General features: G+C 34.7%; 2 protein-coding genes across 5 annotated transcripts in view; one reads left to right on the top strand and one right to left on the bottom strand.

The window, feature by feature from the left end:
* The window catches only part of LOC135833205 (neural cell adhesion molecule 1-like), a 623,372-nt gene that overhangs the window by 304,462 nt on the left and 296,519 nt on the right, over window positions 1–22,391 (bottom strand). The gene's annotated exons all lie outside the window — the stretch shown is intronic.
* On the top strand, window positions 12,504–14,846 carry LOC135843013 (uncharacterized). Its single transcript, XM_065360737.1, has 3 exons — window positions 12,504–12,605; window positions 14,165–14,337; window positions 14,651–14,846. The coding sequence occupies exons 1-3, from the start codon at window positions 12,504–12,506 to the stop codon at window positions 14,793–14,795; spliced, it is 420 nt and encodes a 139-aa protein (XP_065216809.1). The 3' UTR covers window positions 14,796–14,846.

Raw genomic sequence — 22,391 nt, 5'->3', positions numbered from 1 at the left:
AATTCTGCAAGCTCGCGAATTATTTCAGGTTTGCACAATTTTGGACTCAAAATACGAGTAGTTAGTTGAGAAACAAATTCTGAAAATAGCTCATATAAAAGAAAAAAAACACAACAAAGGTCAAAAAAGACTAACATCCGTTACCCCTTCACATCGCAACACAACCACATTAGTTTGGCATATCGCCTCCATTAATCTCATTCAAGAGTTTTCCGCTCAAAAAAGGAGAAAAAATTAAACACATCGAATACAATTTCGAGCTCGACCTCGTCTGGAGGAAAAATCACCACGACACAATGACATTTTTGTGGTTTCCCCGGCAGTGAGAATGTCTGCAAAGAAGGCTAATTTTCTCGGTCGTATTTTAAATTACAAACAAATTGAATTTTTTTCCACCCAGCTTCGTCTGGCGATGCCGCTGGTACACCCTTCACCTCCTCACTTCCTCCAGACCCCCTTGAAAAAAACACATAAACCCGCCATCGTGTTCTTCATTGTTTGAAAATTAAGAATACAAAACGTCGTCGAGCCGAAAATTCCGTCTTCTCTTTAGCAGTATAACTTTTTAAGCGCGCCGACGACTTATACTTCTGGCTGATGCTAGTTGTCGACCCCCGCGACCGTCTCATCATCGCAGCAGCAATACTCGTCGCTGGTTGTGAGATACTCGTATTTTCGCGTGCCATGCCGTCGCTAGGCGTTCTGTTTTGCAGCGATTTATTCGCGTTTTCGAGTTACGTTTCATAATCATATTTCTTTATCCTGTTTACTTCATGATTGCTCGTCTCTTATCGTATAAAACGACGCTTAAGTTTAAATTGGTTTCTCCGAGGCAATTTTATACATTCGCCAGGTAGTAAAACACTTTAGCTTTTAAATTTATTCGTATTAGCATAATACAGAAATTATTTCTTTCGGCAGGCTCGTCGTCTTACGGCGGATGGCGCTGCCGTCCGTCCTTCTGTTGTTGTGTGTGGCAGGCGAGACGAGGCGAGAGACGCAAACAAAAATATTTTTCCAACTTGGCCCGCTCAGCGAGCGTACGTTTTTCACTCCACATACGTCCGGAAATTATTATACGCGCCCCGTGTATTATATAATACATGCAAAGGAGATAGAAAGAGAAAAAAATATCTAGTAAAATGAAGTTTTAAGCGAAAAAAATATGTATAGAATAATGCAGAGGAGGAGGAAGCGGGGAGACTAGGAGGATGTATAGTACGTAGGTAGGACAAAGTATTTCGTCGTACTACGAAATTATCTACCTCACTTGGAAGAGAAGAACACGCGTTAAATTTGCTATATTTTTCAACGTCTCGAGAACTACTACTCGTACTTTGGTTCTTTTACGCTTACTGCGTTTTTGCGACGACGAATGAAAACAGAGGCCTGAGAAGAAAAAGGCACTCGTATCGCGAGGTTAAAAATAATGTTTAAAATCTGCTTTATATTCAATTTTACAAAGGAAATGAAAAGCTTCGAGGCATGTAGAACGAAGAGCAGAACTATGCAGGCAGGATACAATGAATTCTTTCAAAATATTACACGTATTTGAGCATATATGTATAGGTACCAGAAAAAAATCGGAGCTTTATTGACCAGAGGAACATCGCCATCAACTCCATGCCAAATGCCAAAGGAAAGAAAGAGAAAAACAAACAGCACCCGAAGGAACAAATCAAAGTTCTTCCAACACCAATTTTTTAAGGTTCAAATTTCCCAACAAAATGGCATCCAACCAAATAAAAATAATTTTATCAACATCTCGAGACCACATTTGACGAATAGAATGATTTTGAATATCAAAATTGAAGCTTTCGCAATGTTTTTCGTTTTGGTCACTTCCAAGCAAATTTTTTGAAACGAAAAATTCCATTAGGAAGTTTCAACTCGAAAATGGTTTTTTTCTCGTTAGTCCTAACTATGGTACATATCTCAGCCATCAGGTGTGATTTCCAATATGTGAAGTTGAAATAAAATATTTTGTAGCACCAACATTTTAAAAAAAAAAATATATCCAAAAAAATTGCAGAAAATTTTATTGGAAAACTTCAATTTCGGAAATCGTTTTTATACCTACTCATACTTTTTTTTTTTTTGGTGTTTATATTGCAGGATTCTTAGGTTAAAAATTTTTAAAAAATTATATCCAAAAATATTTGAAAAATTTGATAAGCTCACATGAACTTTGGAATTGTTTTTTCTAGCAATACTATCTACCTATAATATTGTCCTAGCGTTTTGGTACGATTTTCTATAAGCACATGTCCTTGAAACAGTATTCTTTGACCGAGGATTTTTAAAAAAAATCGCCGCAAAGAGTTCGAAAAATTTAAATGTACAGCTGAAACTTTTTCAGAACATAATTTATCCAGCTTTTTTGACTGCAATTTCCAGCACACGCATTTAAGAATAATATGTAATTGTTGCTAAAGATATCACAAATGGCCCGAAATTTTGAAACGGGACTAGTCTACATCGAAAAAGTATGTAAAGATACCATCCAAATAAAGTTTCAGCGGTTAAAGTGCATTTTTTGATTTTTGGAAAATGTTTTAAAAAAAACAAATTCAACTTGAAAAATCGAAATTTCATCGACTTGACATGAAAAGCTGGATATCCGAGTATTTATGTTCTACATTCGACCATCTGAATCGATTGGAAACGATTTCAAATCGATTGGAAACGATTTCAAATCGATTGGAAACGATTTCAAATCGTTTTGAACAGTTCCAGTATCGCCAGCAGATTTTTGAAACCTGAGATTTCCTAAAAATGTTGCCAAAAGACGTTGGAAAGCGAAAATTCATTACATTTGTACCCCAATTTCAACATGCTGCGTGCACTGTAGGAGGTCTAAAACCGTTCTAAAACCTTCAGCGCCATTTTGGAAACTCCGCAATTGTGTTCAAAGTATGTATCTTAGCCACGTATACTCACAATGGCCCACTTGACAGATTATACGCCCTTATTTCCGAAATCGGTTTCTGCTAGTTTGGAATGAAACCTTGACCCAGCAATTTCATACTCGATTGAAAAAAAGTAGAGAATTAAAAATTCCGCTGGGGGCTCCAGAACGACTGGAAACCACAGACTTGTAATCAACTCGGAGTACAAATAAAACTAATACAGTGTGAACTGAATTTCAACTTTGTTCATCAGTTGGTAAGGGACCATGGAATTTATCATGTTTTGAAATGGAAAATCGATGGACAAAAATACACTCCCAACTAAGTGGGCTTTCACAAACACAAATCGCGGGCACTCCTGCTAAAGTTTACTTGGACAGAGTTGACGGTGTTTTTTGAGGCACTGAAATTGTATTTTGGCTTTCCACCAACTCGATTTCATTGAACTTTGTAGTAATTTAAACTTCCAAAAATTAATGTGCTGTAGGCTTCAAAAAACTGCTCAAAACGGTTCGAACTATTTCGAATCGATTTGACGGGTTGAAGATTAGAGTATAAGTATACTAAATTTCAAGTTTCTCGGTCAATTTGAAGATATTTTGATTCAATTTTTGCATTTTTGGTCCATGTTTGGTTTTTAAAAATTTACCAAAAATTAAAAAATGCGCTTAAACGCCTGAAATTTTGGCAGGTGATGTAATTTTTCACGCTTCTTCGATCTAGTTTTGTCTTGTTCAGAAATTTTATGTCATGACAATTAGAATACCTCTCTTGTAAGAAAACCATGTTGAACTGGGAAGAATAATTTTTACAGTTGAAGCTTCTCAATCGAATTTTTCGAATCATTTCCGGAGATTTTTTTTGAAAATTTTGGGCCCAAATGTAGAGGTGCGATCAGAAAGCTCCACTAAAACGTAAGAAAAATTTTAGTACTTCACTAGAAAAGAGAATTTCCTTTCTCAACCTTTCCACGATTACATTTTTCGGCTGTTATTGGATAATTTTTTGAGAATTTTAACCGAAGAAATATCATTTTAAACACATAAAGGAACCGGAAATTGTACCACACAACTCTGAGAAAATTGCAATCACAAGAAAAACAACATTTCTAAATTCATTTCATTTTTTGAACGCGCGTTTTGGAAATATGATAATGAAAGGGATTCGGATAAACTTATTGGGCACAAACACTCAATGTAAGTTATATAGGTACTTCATAAGAACGACATATCTTAGAAAGCAACACTGAATAAAATTTCGAAACAAAATTCGAAAAATTGATTTGTATTTGCAAGTAGACTACCCCTCCTCTCACCCCTCCAATTCGGTTGCGATCATTTTAGACTCTTTCTGAAGTTTCCAGCAGTGAAAAGTTGACTTTTCTTTAGTAATTGGAAATTGCTCTAGAAGATGTAGTAACCAACTTCTACTGCTGAAAATTTAATCCTGCCAAAAGTTCGAAATTCTAAATCGATAAAGGTAGATTAATCGCGAATCCGAAGTGCAAAGTTGAAAATGTGTATTTTTTTCAAGCAGAAAATCTTGAATTTTTACAGAATTGCAATACCTATCACACATTTCTGTGCATAACATTATTCAAAAAGTTCTTCCAATCCTCTAAAGTCGATCTCCCGAATGCATTGCACTACTTTCAGCCTTCAGTGAATGTCCATCATTTTCAAACGTATTGAAAAGAAGAATCAGCATGCAAAAGTTGGCAATTTCAAATGTATGTCTAAGATTTGACATTTCCATCTCATGGTACAAACGCATATAGTCCAACCTGATGAAATGCTTCATTAAGAAATCGTTAGGAAGTCTCATGTAAGTATAGTTACATGTTATCAATTAATGGCTGATTGCAAGAGCGTTTTTGCTTATTGGTTACATATTACATAATCTGCAATTTGTATTCTTGTAGTTTTTAAATATTTTTCAAAACATTCACAGTAGGTATCAACTGTTGTCTTTCGACATAAGTACTGCGCGTGGTTTCTAATTTCTAGGCTGAATCATAGAATATTACAAGTTTGAATATTTTTATTTACTCCACTATAAAATTTAAAATTATTGCTTACGAGTAGTAAGTAAGTAATCTTTATTATTAGGTACATTTACTCAAAGGGTTCACACTTCCACCCCTTCTTTTCTTCTTCCCAACACGAAATAAAATACACACATCAAAATACATTCACACCATGAAAGCTACCCCCACCACCAACTCGTTACAGAAAATGTTCCACAGAATGGCATTATTTTCTCGAATCTCATAAAAATATTTCATCGAAGTCGAAATGAATTGCCAATATTAAAAGCAGCTCTTACGTATAATTTGACAACAGAGTCTCGATTGTGTTCCTTTCTTTTTCAATACGTACAATATATTGCACAACATTCCTTCGAACACATACAACGAAAAAAACAAGAAAAAAGAACGAAAAAGGATGTAAAAATAGAGAGAAAAAAAACTGTAACAACTGCGAACATTTATCTTCACCATTATTGACAAGTTGCCAGTTAGAACTTTATCATCGACGACACAAATTCGAGTCAATATACTCGCTCGCAGTCGTACACTACAGACGAGTGAGCGGTATTTACGAGTAATTTCGAATTAAAAAACGAGCGAGAAAAACAGCAGAATACACGAACCGTGGTCGTATCACTGCGTTTTCTCAGCAGACACCCCGAGCTATCGTAAGTTGAAAATTTACGCATGAAAAAATTCACCCGAACTGTGGCCGGAAATTCTATCGAAATGAGCACTTTATAGACTTTTTAATTACGACGAAAAATTTTCCATACCATTTCTCCGACATTATAGACTTACAACGTCGACGTCGTCGTCGTCGTCGACGAAGCGATTTTCTCAAGAGAGACAGAAATCTTATCACGTTGCTCGAGAGTCGAGAGATGTTTTTCTCGTCTCTGTTTTGCTTTCATTTGCACACCGAAATCGTCTATTATGTGTTCATGTAAACCTAAAATGCGAACTGCTGCCTGGCTTCCTACTACCTATACTTACAACCTTAGCTGGGCTCACTCTTTATTCTATACTTAGGTAAAAATATTAAAATTTAATTTTTCCACCGTCGAAACAATGAAACAGTGATATAAGATTATAAAGTGAACTTTTAAACTTGAATATTCTAGTCATTAAAAGCAAAACTTGTTATCTCAATTCGAATTACTTTCGTCGAGAAACTTTTCTTAATTATTATTATTTTGCTGACAACAAAAGTTGTGTGTTAAATTACAGTAAACGATGTCGGTTGCAAATAATTTCTACTCCGTCAACTTTCCCATTCGCGGTAGTAAAATTATTAATGTAAGGCGAATTATTGTGCGATTTTGATTACGAAAAAAATACCTGCTATTTTTTGAGCCGACCCCCCCCCCCCCCCAAAGAAAAATTCGGCTTCTGCAGCAAGAAAGAAATTACGAACAGGAGAAGGGGTTTCATTTCTGTTCGTACGAGTAATAATGAACTTTGTTTTCTTTCATTAGCTAGGTAGGTGCCTCTGGAAGGGAGACATGAATCTTCGAAAGGGGTTTTGTTCTGGTCCCTACTCAACCTGTTGACTGTTTCAAAAAAATAACCCAATTTTAAAAGATGACATTTATGATTCTGCATTGACCTAGGTCATTGCCTTCAATATCCAATAAAGTGTTTCTTATTTATTCTTGGAGGACATTTTTTTCTCGATTTTCCCTGCTCTCACCCTCTCCAAAGTGGTTTCATTTGATTAAAAAACAAATCCTTCAAAGTTTCAACCCCTCAAGTGAAAAAAAGTGGAGCCAGATTGCTCCTCCCAATTTCCAAAAAAATAAAAAAATTATCAATTTTTGATTTTTTTTTCATTTTGCTCCTTCCCAATATTCTCCATTCGAACTAAAACAGCCCCCAAATTTTTTTTCACTCCTCTCTTGGGAAAAAAGTGAGAAATTGAAGGTTTTTTTTTTTGCTATTTTGAACAATAAAATCATTTTTCTTATATTTTATATACTTAGGTACCTAATTCGTTTATCAATTTATTGAAACATTATTGCTAGGAGTATTATTTGATACTCAATCGGGAAGAATAATGAATGTTTGGATTTTTTGATCATGCTATTCAGAAATAGCAAATTTGAACCCCCTCCCAGTTTTCATTGTTTCTTAGAGACGAGGGGATAAAAAATGTTGAGGGTCATTTTGGTTCAAAGGGGAAATATTGGGATTGAGAAAAATAAAAACAATCAAAAATTAAATAATTTTGCATTAATTTCAATTTTTCAATTTTTCAATTTTTGAAAAAAAGGGGCGGCAATCTGGCACTACTTTTTTTTTGTTGAGGACAAAAATAAAATTCGTTAAAATCATTTTTTCATCAAATGGAACAACTGGGGGGGGGGCAGTACAAAAATTTCAAACTTGAAACTTGAAAATAAGAGCCACTCTAATGTATTGAGATCTCCAGCAGAAAATTTTTTCAAATTTTTCAATTCGATTTCTAATTTTTCCAAGTTGATTTTTTTTTTTTTAAATTGAATTAAATTTGTTTCTTTTTGTTTTTGAAAATGAATAATAAATTTTTGTACAAAATTAAAATTATTCAAAATAATTTTCATGTTTTTTGAATTTTTTTCAATTGAGAATGAAGAAGGAATTTTCAGCTTTGAAACGAACCTTAATTTCATTGGTACAGTGAATTTTCAAATATTATTGGCTGTCTCTTAACTATAGCTATACATACATTACATACATACTCGTACTCACAGTTGAAGTTTTTGGGATATATTTGACTCAAAAAGACGAATTTTCAGCTTTGAAAGGAACCTTATCACAAGAGCCCGTATTTTCTCAAAATTTTATATTTTCAACAATTTTCTTTTTCAATCAGACGACAAATAATGAATCGTGATCAACAAAAATAAGTGCTTGGAACATTACTTTTTATTTTAAATTACTGTAAAATTACAAACCAGATTATATACCTAGTACTTTGCAATGATTCGGGGGGATGAATTTTTGTGCTTCCCCAAACAAGCTTATACCCCACTAACATGATTGTCAGACATTGATTCAGATTCAAATTCAAAAAAACTCAAGGAAACGGAGGAAGAAAGTATGTACCTACGATGATCATTACAGTGACAATAGTGATTCTGAAAAAGGGAATAAGAAAAGGGAGGAAATAAGGTGAGCAAAATCGACTATTTAAAGTAGGTAGTGTGTTTAATAATTTTAAGTGAACATCAATGCCTACCAAAACAAGATAGATTAAAGATTCTCTACTTAATGACGAATTTAAACTCGAGGCAAAAAAATCATGCAATAAAATTTATTCACTTTTCCCTCCACCAACTGTCAATTTTTTCAAAATCATCCTGCGAACGATTCATTAAATAAGTTGAAAGTTGATTCAGTTCTTAGAGAGCTTTTTTGTCTTTGATTTATATAGTGTTTCTTTTACATTGTTTAATGTACTTATACATATGTAGTTGTCAACACTTCCAACAGTCCATCAGAGTGAGATGGTCACAGTTTTGTTTTAATTGAAGTACGATTCTTCTAAGTATTTCTGTTCTAAGCGATATCCCTAATCTGAAAAATTGAGTAAGTTATTCATTAAATACCATCTCCGGTTTCATAACGAGTAACACCTTACCTACTAGATAATTTCTAGAACATTGAAGCATGCAATGCAATTCAAAACAATGTTTTCATTTCTATATCAAGAATACCTAATGAGAAGATAATCACACATTATAGACAGATGAACAACCATAAGTACCGGGTGACTTAGAAGTTCCGCAACCGAAAAATTGGTTTCTTAAAAAAATATCAACAGCCAAAAAGAAATGAAATGGCAGTCGTTGCATAGCAGAGACTCCAAGTGATTCGCAGCTAGTAAACTTGTTCCTTTGTAATGATTCTTCCACAACATTTTTAGTAATAAGTAAAAATTTTCGATTTTTCACCGAAAAATTTGAAAAGTTTTTTTTTCCTGAAAAATTAAATAACGATCGGCGAATTGCGGGGGGTGCATCATCTGGTGAAGACCATCGTGTAGCGTTGCATAAGCCACCCTAAAATAATCCGACGTAGACAACCTTTCGTACACCTATGATAATTGTCTGCTTGGTACTCATTATTCAAGTATGCCTAGTCTGCCCCTGCAAAATGTGTGCTATGCAATTTGAATGGGGGATGAAACTTTAGTTACTTGGGGGAGTACCCTCCTACTATTAATAACAACGCAATTGAAAAGGCCTGCTCATAAACGTATTTTTTATTTAAAAAAAAATTTGGGTTGCGTAACTTTTGGGTCACCCGGTACATGAATACAAAAAATGAAGTTGAAATATATCTCAAGAATAATTTCTGCTACAAAATCACGCTATCGATTCATAATTTATTTTTCTTTTCACAGGGTAAGCTCCAACGTACTATCGAGAATCAGATATGAACAGGATAAGAAGGAAAGGCGACAACGAATTATTAAAAAATATCTCAGAATGGATAACGAGGATGAGATGACCACTGATGAAGAGGTATTATCCGACGCCGAGAACGAGAAGTAAAGATATGTAATCGTAAATATATTTTTTTTCAATATAACATATGAATCAATTTCTCAAAAAAGAGCTATCATTCATTACTTGATCAGCAATCAGCAATTGAATGGTGATATTCATTCAAGAAGAACCCATCGCCAAAAAAACCGGTTTTGAGAAAAACACATTTTTATGTTTCAGTGTTGCACTATGAACTCCTCAAATAGGGCCTATCGGTCGATAGGACCTTCTTAAATATCACCATTCAATTGAAGTATGAAATAATTGATCTTTTTCTCTCTCAAATGTTTGTGGTACAAAGCAAATCGCATAGTCACTTTTCGTACTTGACCATAAAAATAGAGAAAACATAAGTCTAGCAGAGTTCAGCACCAAAGTTATTTCAAAAGAACACCAACACAAATGCAAACAAACGCACCGACACTCGTATTTTACATCAAATAAACTTTCCCCGTTTCGACTGTTTAGCGTCAGATAATTCTTGAAATTTGGCGTTTTCCATTTCAAGTTCGCGAGCTCTCAGATAAAGCAGCGGCGTTGGCCAGAGCAAGGGGATGATCTGCGATGCATTTACATAGGCTATACATCTTTTAGGGCAAAAATATTCGAGCAAGATGAAAAACACATACGGCCGAAGAATCTGCAAGAAGAAAACCCCCAACAGCCGGCAAGATAAAACATTTTTTTCCGCCTGCTATCGTTTCGTATAATCTGAAATACTCTCTGGAAAAGCTTCGCAAAACGCGACTAGGTACACGAAAATTTTACCCAACAAAGGAGTTTTTATCACGAAGCTGTATGGTACGTGTAGTATGGCTGGCATATAGAGTAGGAAAAAAATAAAAAATACGACAACGAATCATAGACAGATAGAGAAAAAGAAAAGAATAAAAATATACACATACACACAGCTCGACTTATTGTTGCGACTAAATCCCCGGCACATTGTACGTCGAATATGAAATAAGGAACTTGTTGCCAGAGGCGAAGTTACTTTGTTTTTCGAACTATTGTCGCGAGCGTTAATATAGTTATCTGTAGTTTTTCATTCTGCGCTAATGAAAAAGTTGGGAAATTTTTTTATTTCGCCGAATCTGTATAGAGAGAGAGAGAGGAGCAAACAGGGTGTGTGAGATGGAAAAAGAATATATACGTATATACGAAAGTTGCAAACGTTCGCGCGAATACAAAACTTAAATATAAACTGTTTTGTATGTAATTTTAGGTGTCGTTAGAAGCTGGCAAACTTATCGCTCCGGGCGCTTTTCAAAATACACTTTTGTCGCACTTTTCACCATATTATAAGTAATAAATACACCACGTACAGACAACAACATGTGTACGCCATTGTTGTTATCCTCAAACCATACCCGCGTTTTTTCTTCTCCAACTCGCACTCAATTTAAATACCATTTAAAGATTTCCAACTTTTTTTTTCCTGGTTTTGTGTGGGTGATCGTTGGATAGGCAAATTGCCATTTGATGATTTCCTACTTTTTATCTTGTCAATGCGAAAGTGCAATAATTTTCATTCGCTGGAGATTCTTCTGCTTTGTTTTCCGCTGTAGCCATATGAGCGAGTTATTTGAGAAAAAAGAAATATTACGGAAGTCCAAAATTGCAAATTTGGCTTGAGATTTTTCAGAAAATTCAGGGGAATGATATTTATATCAGATTCCTTAGCTGCAAAAACCAACAAACAAAGACCATTAATATAACTTACACAATTCACTGCTTGAAAACTCAAGTAAGTTATTCATTAATACTATTTCAGGTTTCATAACGAGTATAAGACCTACCTCCTAGGTAGATCATTTCTAGAACATTGAAGCATTGCAATAGAATTCCGACGTTGAAGTGTATCTCTAGAAGATGAGACACTGAAAATGAGTGATTCCGGATACCTGAGTCCCATTTATGACGATGCCGAAATTCTAAGAATCACTGGCACCTATCTAGTACATCTTATACCTAGCTTACAAGGGAACCTGTTGAAGTGTTGAGGTGTCCACCTACGATTCGAACGGGACCGCGATTTTTGGAATGATCAAGGTCTGAAACCCCCAAAACCAAATTTTCAACTGCCCAAGCCCAACTTCATTCTTCGATTTTGAGCGAAAGTTTGAAAATTCAAAATTGACTGTTTTTGGTGATTTATGGTTTTTAAAAAAAAGTACGTACTTGATCAGTAAAAATGATCAAAGTAAGTCCTAAAACTGATGTCGCCAGATCCACTCCCAAATCACGTTTGAGGCGTCTCATTGACAGTCGATTTTGAATTTTCAAACGTTCGCCAAAAATCGAAAAATGGAAGTTGGGCAGCAGAAAATTTAGGTTTGAGGGTTTTAGAGCATGCTCTTTCCAGGATCGTGGTCCCGTTCAAATCGAAGGGTGACACCTCAAGACGTCTGTTTGTTAGTTCAAAGAATTGAATATTTTGTTTACTTTTTAGGCAGAATTAGAATCAGAACTGACAAAACATCGAAGAAACAGAGCGTGCAGCCGAAGTTATGATTTCTAATGGATTTTTGGAAGTAAGTAAATTTTAATGATTTTGTTTCGGAGGAATTCCAAAAGAATTTATTCGCGTGCTTTGAGTGATTTTTCTTTCGTGGAGGTTTCAGATGCATTCAATTTTTGGAATGATATTTAGAAAGTCACCCCTATTTACATCTATCAACCTACATGTCAAAAATAATTTCATTTATTTATTTTTTGTACTATTTTTTTTATTTAAGTGGTTGAAATACAGGTAATATTATTTATAAAAAATTAAATTAAATGATAAATTATAAAATGTAACTTTGTCAATTTTAAAAATAACTGCCATTTGGCCTTTTTAAAACCCTATCTCGTCGATGAAGAATTCTGAGGATTTGAAAAAATTTTATATCATCTGAAAGAGCACAAAAATCTCCACAAAATGGTATCATAAAATGACGGGGTCGTCGATCTACTTCAAAAGTTATGACTAGTCAAAGTATAAAGTTGATAAAAAAGTGACCTCATTCAACCTATCTTTTCTAAAAAATAATGATTATAGAGAGCGGAAATTCGTTGTTAACCGCAATCAACAACATTCCAGAAGTTGACGATCAAAGTGAATTGTTGATCCATATGCAAGATATGTTATGGGTGGGTGTAAACGATTTTTCAAACAATTTATTTAATTACATATCTGTTTATTGTTTGTTTTCCCGTTGGCGCAATGAACTTCGACAAGTATTGATCGAAATTTTGCAGAACATTACTCTAATGACACATCACTGTGTAGGGCTCGAAAATTTAGGAGTCCATTCTGACCAGAATCGGAGCACATTACTAATGACGTCATAGCACTACTTCTGAATGGTTTTTTTTTCAGTTTTTTTCATTAGAATTGTTTGCTTATTTATGGGAGAAAGTCTCTTTTCCAACTTTTTTAGTAGAAATATGTAACGAAATAGTGAATTATGTAAATTTAGATGGACTTTTCTGAATTAAAATTAAATTTCCAATCAAATGGTGTAAACAATTTTTGTTTTCATGTAGAAACAAACGAATTTATGACGGTAATTTTCATTCACGGATTGGTATGTAAGGTTCACTTTGAATTATAAGTTCTCGAAATTTTTAGTGAGCACATGAGTGTTTCAAAATGTTCAGAATTTTATTCTGTTTGAAATGTTTTTTTTTTTTACCCAAAGGCTCAGCGTTTATTGTTCAAAATTCATTAAAACTCTATAGTTGTGAAAACCAGAGATGCGGAGTAAAAAATAAAAATTGAACTTTGAGATTTAATCAATTCTGAACGGTAAACGCTAGCTCCTTTGGATAAAAAACTATTTTGAACAGCCAAAATTCTGAACATTTTTGTATTATAAAACATCTATGTTTTCACTAAAAATTTCAATTCAAAATATACTTAGGTACATAACAATTTATCCATGAATGAAAATAGGTACTATTAAAGTCCTTGTTTTTTCTGCACGAAAACAAACCATTCAATTTCATTTTAATTGAGAAAAGTCCTCATCAAAATTTACACAAATTTACTTATTCCAACCAATAATTAATAAAGTCGAAAAACAATATTTTCCCCATACAACTACAAGCGAAAACTCGGAAGATGAAAAGAAAAACATCGAGAAATAGTGCTATGACGTCATCAATAAGGTGCTCCGATTCCGGTCAAGATGGACTCCTGAAAAAGGATACTGGACAGTACCTATTCCCCAAAAATTGATTTTACTTTTAAAAAAATAGGTTTACATATCCATCACCCCTAATGTGCCTATGTAACATACTCAATAACATGTTGCAGATCTATTAGTTCGAGGTTTGGAATTCCAAAATCGACTTTGTGGATGTCCTTTGTGCGTGTAATAAAGGCACTAAACATCATTGCGCCATAAATCATAACATAGCCCTCGTCCAATGAAAGAAAAGTTATTTCTCAAAAATTACAAAAGTGCGCTGGAATGAGAAACGTGGTTGGCGCTGTTGATGGGACGTATGTACAAAGGCACCTAAAGAACCTCCGCCATACTAGGGATACATCAATAGCAAGATGTCAATACGCAATTTCACTTCATGGTATGTATTCTTACGAATAGGCGAGTATCGTTCCCCCTCCTTGAAATCACCTTAGAAGTGCTAAAATACATAAATAGGCCTACTAATTTCTGTTTTACATAAGCATTTGTGACCATAAGCGGAAGTTCATCGATTGCTACACTGGGTATCCCAACAGTGTGTCTGACATTAGAATTTTCAGAAATTCAGATATTTTTAAAGAAATTGAGGCGAACAAGGACGACGAGCAGATTCTTATTGTGAAAAAGCATAACCATCAATGCCTGGTGTCTATCACCATTCATTCAAAGAGGCAATTTCACAGAAGAACACAGACAATTCAATAGAAAACACAAAAACTCGACAGGTAATTAAGGGAAAAAATGAAAAATAAGAAGTTGTGAAAACAAAATTATTTTGTTTCGTTATTCGTTTATCAAATTTCAGAAATTTTGATCAATTTTCACTATTGAAAAAAGTTTGAAATAATATTACTTGAACACAGTAAAGAAACTAGTTCAATTCAATATGAGATCAATAATAATGAATTTTAGGTCTTTATGTAAGGTTGATGACCTTTTGTGCAACTTTTGGTCAATTTGGCCTGCAATGACCCCATACAGGTGATCCGTGCGAACGTTTTCGTTATTGTTTGGAAGATTTCGTCGTTCAACGTATCTGGACATGACTACCACAAATTTCATTCCTACGACTATTATCGCGTGTTGCGTTTTACACAACCTTTCCCTGGAAGATGAGAAGAGTTTTTGATAAGATTGTAGAATGACGGACAGGTCTTTTATAGAACCATAGTGAATGACATTTCCGAAGAAGAAGATGGAGAAAGTGTAGACGATCCTGAGCCAGAGTCCGTCATTAAATAACTGTTACACTATTATGATTATTTTAAATACATACATTCGTAGATAGGTACCTAGCTACCTACTTACTTAGCTACGAATGTATGTCATTCCAATAGCAATAGTTCGATACAGTATATTTTTTGATCCAATTCCCTTATCTTCAAGGTACGTTTTGGGTTTTTGTCAGATATAAACATTCGTGGCTAGTGAAATGCATTATGATATTTTTTGAAAATGAATTAAATAAAATTAAAATTATAATTTTGTAAATTGTTTTTCATTAAATTTTGCAATTTTCAAAGTTTAATTATGAAGATGTCTGAAAATTGTCAATTTGTTATGATAGGAGAGTGTTTCAGTGTTTGATAATACTCATGGGCGCCGGAGTTTCCGCACGAGTCTTTGAAAAATTCGAAAGTGGCCGTGAAGTAAGTATGAATGTTTTTGGCGTACTGATACATATTAGACAACCACCTCGAGTACTGACCTTTTTAAATTTTTTTGTAGGAAGAACTACATATATGTATTTGCGATTCTTGCAACAAATCCTTCAACAACGGATATGCGCTCAGCCAACACCTTCAGACACATAAGGGTCAGCGATATGAGTTGTCGTGTAGCCGTCCCCTATCACATTTCAATTAGGTTGATTGAACTTTTCAAACCACACAAAAGAGAACTAGAAGGCACAGTAACCAAACACGAGACAATTTCTATGAATTTTCGCTTCAATTCTGCCCAAGTGCAACGGAGATGGCGCTACCTCAAATCAAGGTAGAAGGTAAGTAAGTATATGAAAGTAATTATTGATGGTCGAGCAGCTACGAGTTCAGGGGCTGCTGCTGTTCATTCTTGATTTTTTGAAGGATTACATGAAATATTTCGTAAAGAACCAAACGTGACACCTCAAACATGTTACCAGTAGCAGTCGAGAGAAAGGCAATGTTGAAAATTTTACTTTTACTCAACAAAATGAGTCCACACCTGGGTTATCATCCAGCAGTTATATGTATCAATGCACATTGCACAGGGTGGGAGTGCAGCTTAGAAAAAAAGCGGAAAAAAGAACGTTGAACCAAATATTGACGACTTCAGAAACAAAAAACAAAAAGTGACACTGAGAAAAATGACAAAAAAGGATGTTCATCATCAAGAAGACATCGCAGTCAAGAAGAAAGTTGTGACACTTTTGGGAGGTGCGGAAAAAATAAGAAATGCATACGAGATAAGACTAACCTTACCTCAAAAGTAAGTGTAATCTCTCCGGTAGGATCAGCAACACCGCCACTGAGTAAAACCCCAACAATAGTGGACTTTACCGAAGGAACAGGTATCTACCCAATTTGCATGTGAATATTTGTTTTCTTTCTCAACATTTTAATGAATGATTTGCCTACATGCATGAGTATTTTCTCGCGCTTGTATCAAAAATGAATTATATATAACTCATTATTGTATAAAAAATTGAAAACAAATAGTTACGCAGTCGAAATATTTAAAAAATCAGAAGAGTTAATTTATGGATTTATTGTAGGCCTATTCTCTTTTGAGTAGGTATCAAGACGACTTCGAGTACGGAATTTCACGAACACTGAGAAAAATTACTGAAAACTTTAGTAAAGGAGCCTGGTCATTTTTTTGTAGTGTTTACTACGTTTTATACGTAGTACCTACAAACAATAAAACAATATTAAAAAGTGTAGCGAAAAGTACTTTTTCTATTACAGTTTTCAGCAACATGTATGATAAAATTTAGTAAATTTTACAAAAAAGGTAATCAGGGAGTACCTTTACTAAATTTTACAGTAATTTTTACTGAATACGTAGTTCTCTCAGTGAATATGTGTACGTCCGTTTAAAAAGGTCCCACATTGTCGGTATGGAGTTATGAGCAGGGTGGTATATTAGACAACATTTCTGATCAAATGAGACCTCGCGAAGCCTTGCAAGTCCAATTCTCACTGATTTATGCGGCTTTGAAGTTGAAAGTTCAAAAAACATGGTTTTGAGAAAACCGCTTTTAAAGTTTTTGTAAATTTTTTTCACTAAAATTCAAATTTTTCAGTGAATTTTGCACCTAAAAGACTTCGCGAGGTTTCATTCGACTGGAAATGTTATCTGCAATTCTCGACATATACGGATTCGAATATCATTTTGAACAGGGATACCAGAGTAAGCAAGTTGAAATACATATTAATTCAAGTTCAGTTTCATGTCCATAACAAACCAAAAAGTATGGCTAAAATTTTATAAAAGGAATTATTGAAGTTTGCGAAAAGGATAAGTATAAGACATTTACGGATCCGAATATCATTTTGAACAGGGATACCAGAGTAAGCAAGTTCAAATATTCATTCAAGTTCAGATTCATGTCCATAACAAACCAAAAAGTATGGCTAAAATTTTATAAAAGGAATTGTTGAAGTTCGCGAAAACGATATAAGTACAGAGTGGAAACAAATAGGCTATGTAAAAAGGTAATAATTTTGAAGGTGCCAAGTTTTCACCTCTCACAATCTGATGAATTAGGGTACTCTCTAAATTTGATTTTTACTGATCAATTCAGTAGTTTTTTTACTGTTTTGCAGTAAAAAACTACTGCTTTTAAGAAGCCAAAATGTCGTGACTGCTAAGCAGTGAAATTTCACTGTTTCAAATTTAGAGAGTACCTACATAGGCTGCAGGGTGCTCCAAATATCATAAAACATGTCGAAGACTGACAATTTGAGTTGTGCTCACTTTCGACCTTCCGAGTCGATTAGAGAAAATCTGAGGAATCGACGTGCCGGACATGGCAGAGGAAGAGGCATCGGCCTAGAGCAGCTAAGGGCAACGCAGATACGATTTAATCCAGTAGTGAGAGTCGAAAGGCTGGAACCCGAGGAAGAGCCGAATCAGCAGCAGCAGCAGCAGCCGGAGGGTCATCCCATTTTTACTCACTTCGGGTTTCGAAAAAATAACATAAATACATACATATTAAGGATAAAAATGAAATGCAGCAGCACCTAAAAACTCGGATTCACTGTCTTTGTGAGCCCTTCGATCAATTTGGGTGCATTTTTCCAAAATTCACTTCTTCGAAAGGCTTGCATTGGCTTTATTTTTTTGTTTTAAATAATAACTGGAGAAAACGCAATTTGAAAATTAATGCTGAAATCGATCGAAAGAGTAAGAACGATGGTGAATTCGAGTTTACGCGCGCTGAATTTCATTTTCACCCTACTTATAGTATTTTTCCAAAAACTAGAGAATTCAGAAAAATCTGCTGGAGGTTCCAGAATATCTTGAATCCATCACTAATTCCCTAGAAAGTCGAAAATAGGGCATAAACCAGAAACCTCGTTTCAGCATTTTATTAAAATTTGATCAAATTTGTGAAGTAGGTAAGTAAACATTAGGATTTCACTACAGTTGATTAGTACCGAAACACTTCAATTCTACTAACTGGTGGGATTTCTCGTATAAATTCTTGAGCGAGATCCTGCTTTTTCATTTTTACAAGTTCGAAACGAATTTATAAGTAACTATTCGATTACTCTGACCTACATTTTGTTCAGTGTAATTATGTGAAGTTACCTATATCTCTTTTTGAGTTGCCATTTTGATGCATAAAAATTACATTGACGAAAAAGACATAGATTAAACATACCAACATAAAGTACATACCTAAATCATGATGAAAAACTAATTTGAAAAAAAGTTGTGGAGGAAGGAGACGACGCGATGGGGGAAAAAAGCTTAGCTCAGAACCGCCAACAAATAACGCTCTAAGTACAGAATAATCGTGGAAGTCAGGGCAGTAGAAAATAGGTAGAAAATAAAAATGGAATTTTTGATTTATAAAAAATGATATTAAATATGAGTTTTGAGATCTGATCATGGTTTCCATGTACATATGAACTTCAGATTTGGCGAAAAGCTGAATTTTCTATTGACATCTACACAAATTTTCAACCATCAGACTAAAAAACTCCATCTCAAAATCAATATACCTCAATTCATTTTCCACAAAATTCCCTCCCAACTGCGGTGTAATTTGTTCGTTAGCTCTTAGAATGATCGGCGATATAGCACATCGCTGTCTGTTGAAGCGTTAAAACAGAGATAGCAGGTTTTTTGTCTCATCTTACGCTATACTTACAGCATACCTACTGCTACTCAAACCCCCTTAATTTTTTCCAAGACTCCCTCCCTCCACCCTCGACGAAGTTCTTAAATAGCGTTATTTTGAACGATAAGCGCGACGACGAAGATGACGCGAACCCTTGTCTCTTTATTAGAGAGGTAATTCGCTATCAAGATTTTACACAATTAACGCCATTAACCGCCGAGAAAACTGTCATTCTGCTTGGCACTTTTATTGAACAAAGAAACCCTCATATTAAATAAGCCATAAAGGCGATACGATGACGATGGAACGTAGCGCGGGCACTGTACTGTTGTGTTGCTTACATCATCATCATCTTCGTACCTACTCTTCCTGCTATATATAAAAGCGAAAAGCAAAAGCACAGATCGCTAGCACATGAGTGTGTTAAAATGTACGAGTATGTTGGCGAATTCTCCGGTGTTGGGTTACGGAGACGAGTTCATTGCTTGACATGCGATGAAAAGGAAATATCAAAATTGAATACCTCATAGTACACAATGAGTACATGTTAAGGGGAAATCAGGGCTATAGGTACCTTCACTTGCTTCCATATAATATATAAATAGTACACATCAAATGATAAATAAAGGCTATAATATGTATGAGAAGAAGCTCGAAACTTGTACTGTACAGGAGAGGTACGATAATATTATGTATTACAGGCTTTATTTACACTCAATGTACGGAACGCACTACGTATGTACAAAGTATAAGGCGAAATATAACGCTATTTAAAAAGAGAACCGTGTTAAGGAGAGAGAAAAACAGCCAAGGACTGAGAAAACCTACACAACGACGCAGCTCCTTTCCTCTTCAGTATCATTTATACGTACCTACACTACTCGGTACGCAAAGTAGAATATTTAAGACGAAGCGAGGCGGCAAGGGTGAAAAAAAGAGTTCTCTCGCAAAAAGGTAAAGAGCTCTCTGATGAATTGAAGTGGATAATTTGCTCGGTGACTTTTGAGTACAATTCTTAATCAGATTAACCGCCTGGGTCAGGTCGGGCTCGACTAGGCAGGGTGAAGATGTGCTCGACAGAGTACGTTGTTTTATCGAGATTTGCTAACATGGCCAATTACCACAGGATTATCCTTTCGCTGACACGATAATTATACCCAACGGTCATCTCATCCGTGTGTGCTCGAGTACGGTCGTGTCATCTTGACCGACGGCCAAGTGCTGAAGAGAGACGGTACATAACGTATACAAGGTGTCCCATAGTTCAGTACAAGATCTTAAAAAAAAAGAAATACTGTAGTAGACCACGAACAGGTAAACCTCACGGAATCTCACAAAAGTAAGTTACTAATGTATCATTACTCAAGACAAAAGTATGATTACACAAATATCCCAAATTTTGAAGGAAAATTTTCAAGCTTCCTCCGATTTTTAAGGTAGATGGCGGAATATTCTACTGTGTTTTTTTCGTAATGAAATTTCATTCACTTCAAAAACACCATTTCGACAAAGAAATTAGAAAATATTTTGATACTTTTTAACAAAACATTGGTCATTATAACACCGAAAATTAAAATCTCAATCAATAGATGAAAGAAATTAAAATTCATTTGAAAATTATTTCCTAGAAAATGAAAAAATTTAATACGGCAAAAAACACCAGGAAAAAAAGAGGAACGGACGTAGGATTCGATATTTTCAGAGTTATGAAAATAAAAACGAAAAAAAAAAATCAAGTTAATTATACGACAGAAAATAAGATCACTTGAGAACAATTGGGAACTTAAAAAAAAAATGAAATTCCATTCACCTTCTTTCTTCTCAATCAGAGGGTGATCGAGTAAACCTGGCACTTTTTTTCAGTCCAACACAGCATCCTTTGATCATGCAATCGTCGTTTACTAGGTTGGGCCATCAACTTTTTTTTTTGGAAAATTGGACGAAGGGTTTGAAAAAAAAAGTTAGGAAGACCTCAAAAGACGGTGGTAAAAATTTTGGTTCCTCAACTTTTACCATCTATTTTTTACTGAGTTATAAAATTTCAAAATACATTATACATTAAAAATTAAAAAAAAAGAGTTTTTACGAATTTTTTTTGTAGAAATAGATCATATTATACCCACTTAGATCTGTAAAAACAGATTTTAAATTTTTTCACCATTCCAGAAGGTTTGCATGACTCAGGACCGGTTTCTCCATAGTCAGTTCAAGAAAAAAAAATCATTCAGAGAAAAATACGAGGTTGGCTGTGCAACAGACCACTCATGATATTCCATCAGAACTTTTCGTTATTCACAAGCGATATTTAAATGCAACTTATATTACACCAGCCATAAAAAGAAAAGGCAGCTTAGGAAAGATCTTGCCGATGAGAAGAAGCAGATATGTGGTACCGGATGTGGACCTTACAAGCCACCTAAGAACTACTGTGAAGAAAGTATACGATTTTGGACCTATTTCAAACCTGAGTAACACAACTAAAAAAAGGGGGAAAACGTCAAAAATGGTTTTATTACTTCCAAGTGGATGTATGTATTATGATCAATTATCACCAAAAAAATTTGTTTAAAAAAACGATTTTCATGAACTTTAATATAAGTTTGAAAATTTGAAACCCCGGTAGAAAAGTGATGGTACAAATTGGAAGTCTTTTGACATCCACCTCACAACTTTTTTTTCAAATACCCCCTTCCAATTTTCCAATAAAAAGTTCACCAATGACCAAAGTCGTCTACGTCGAATTGATTTCGATCAATTCATTTTCAAGCTAATGCAGAGCCTCCAACAGAAGATGACTTTTTTTCATGAAGAAAAAAGAAGGCGATAGTACAAAAAAACGGTAACCGCAGCAGCAAGACCGCCAAGGTAAGCGTTCGTTTTTTATTTAATATTTATGTCATTGATTACATATCGCTCCAGTAGACCTATTACAATCAATTTTGGCGCAATTCACTTTTCAAAAATACAAGTATCGACTTCCGTCAGTCGCAAATCTGAAGAGATGGGTCAAGAAAGGGATTTCTGTACATATTGAAAATCTCACAAGAGAGGTGTATCTCAACACGCCGAAAATTTTCGTCAACGACAACCAAACTGAATCGAAATACGAGTAGCATGCAAAAAAAACACCACCAGCCAACATTTTAGGAGCTGAAGGGCATTTTTCGATTTTGGGTGAATTTTTGAAAGAAAAATTTAGACCAAAAGAGCATAATAAGATGTCAGCATTGTCGAGGATGAAAATCAATTGAGAATAAAAAAAGCTCGCCTCGAAATTGAAATCAACGTGTACCTAATCCTTTTCTAGTTGTTTCCTTTTTTTTCAGAATAATTTCTTTTTCGTTTTGTGAATTTTTGTATATTTTTTAATATTCTCAAAATTTTGCGTAATTT

The sequence above is a fragment of the Planococcus citri genome, chromosome 1 (genome assembly GCF_950023065.1).
Source record: "Planococcus citri chromosome 1, ihPlaCitr1.1, whole genome shotgun sequence".
Lineage (NCBI taxonomy): Eukaryota > Metazoa > Arthropoda > Insecta > Hemiptera > Pseudococcidae > Planococcus > Planococcus citri.
Note: the sequence above shows the minus strand (reverse complement) of the source record. Positions and strands in the feature narration are given on the sequence as shown.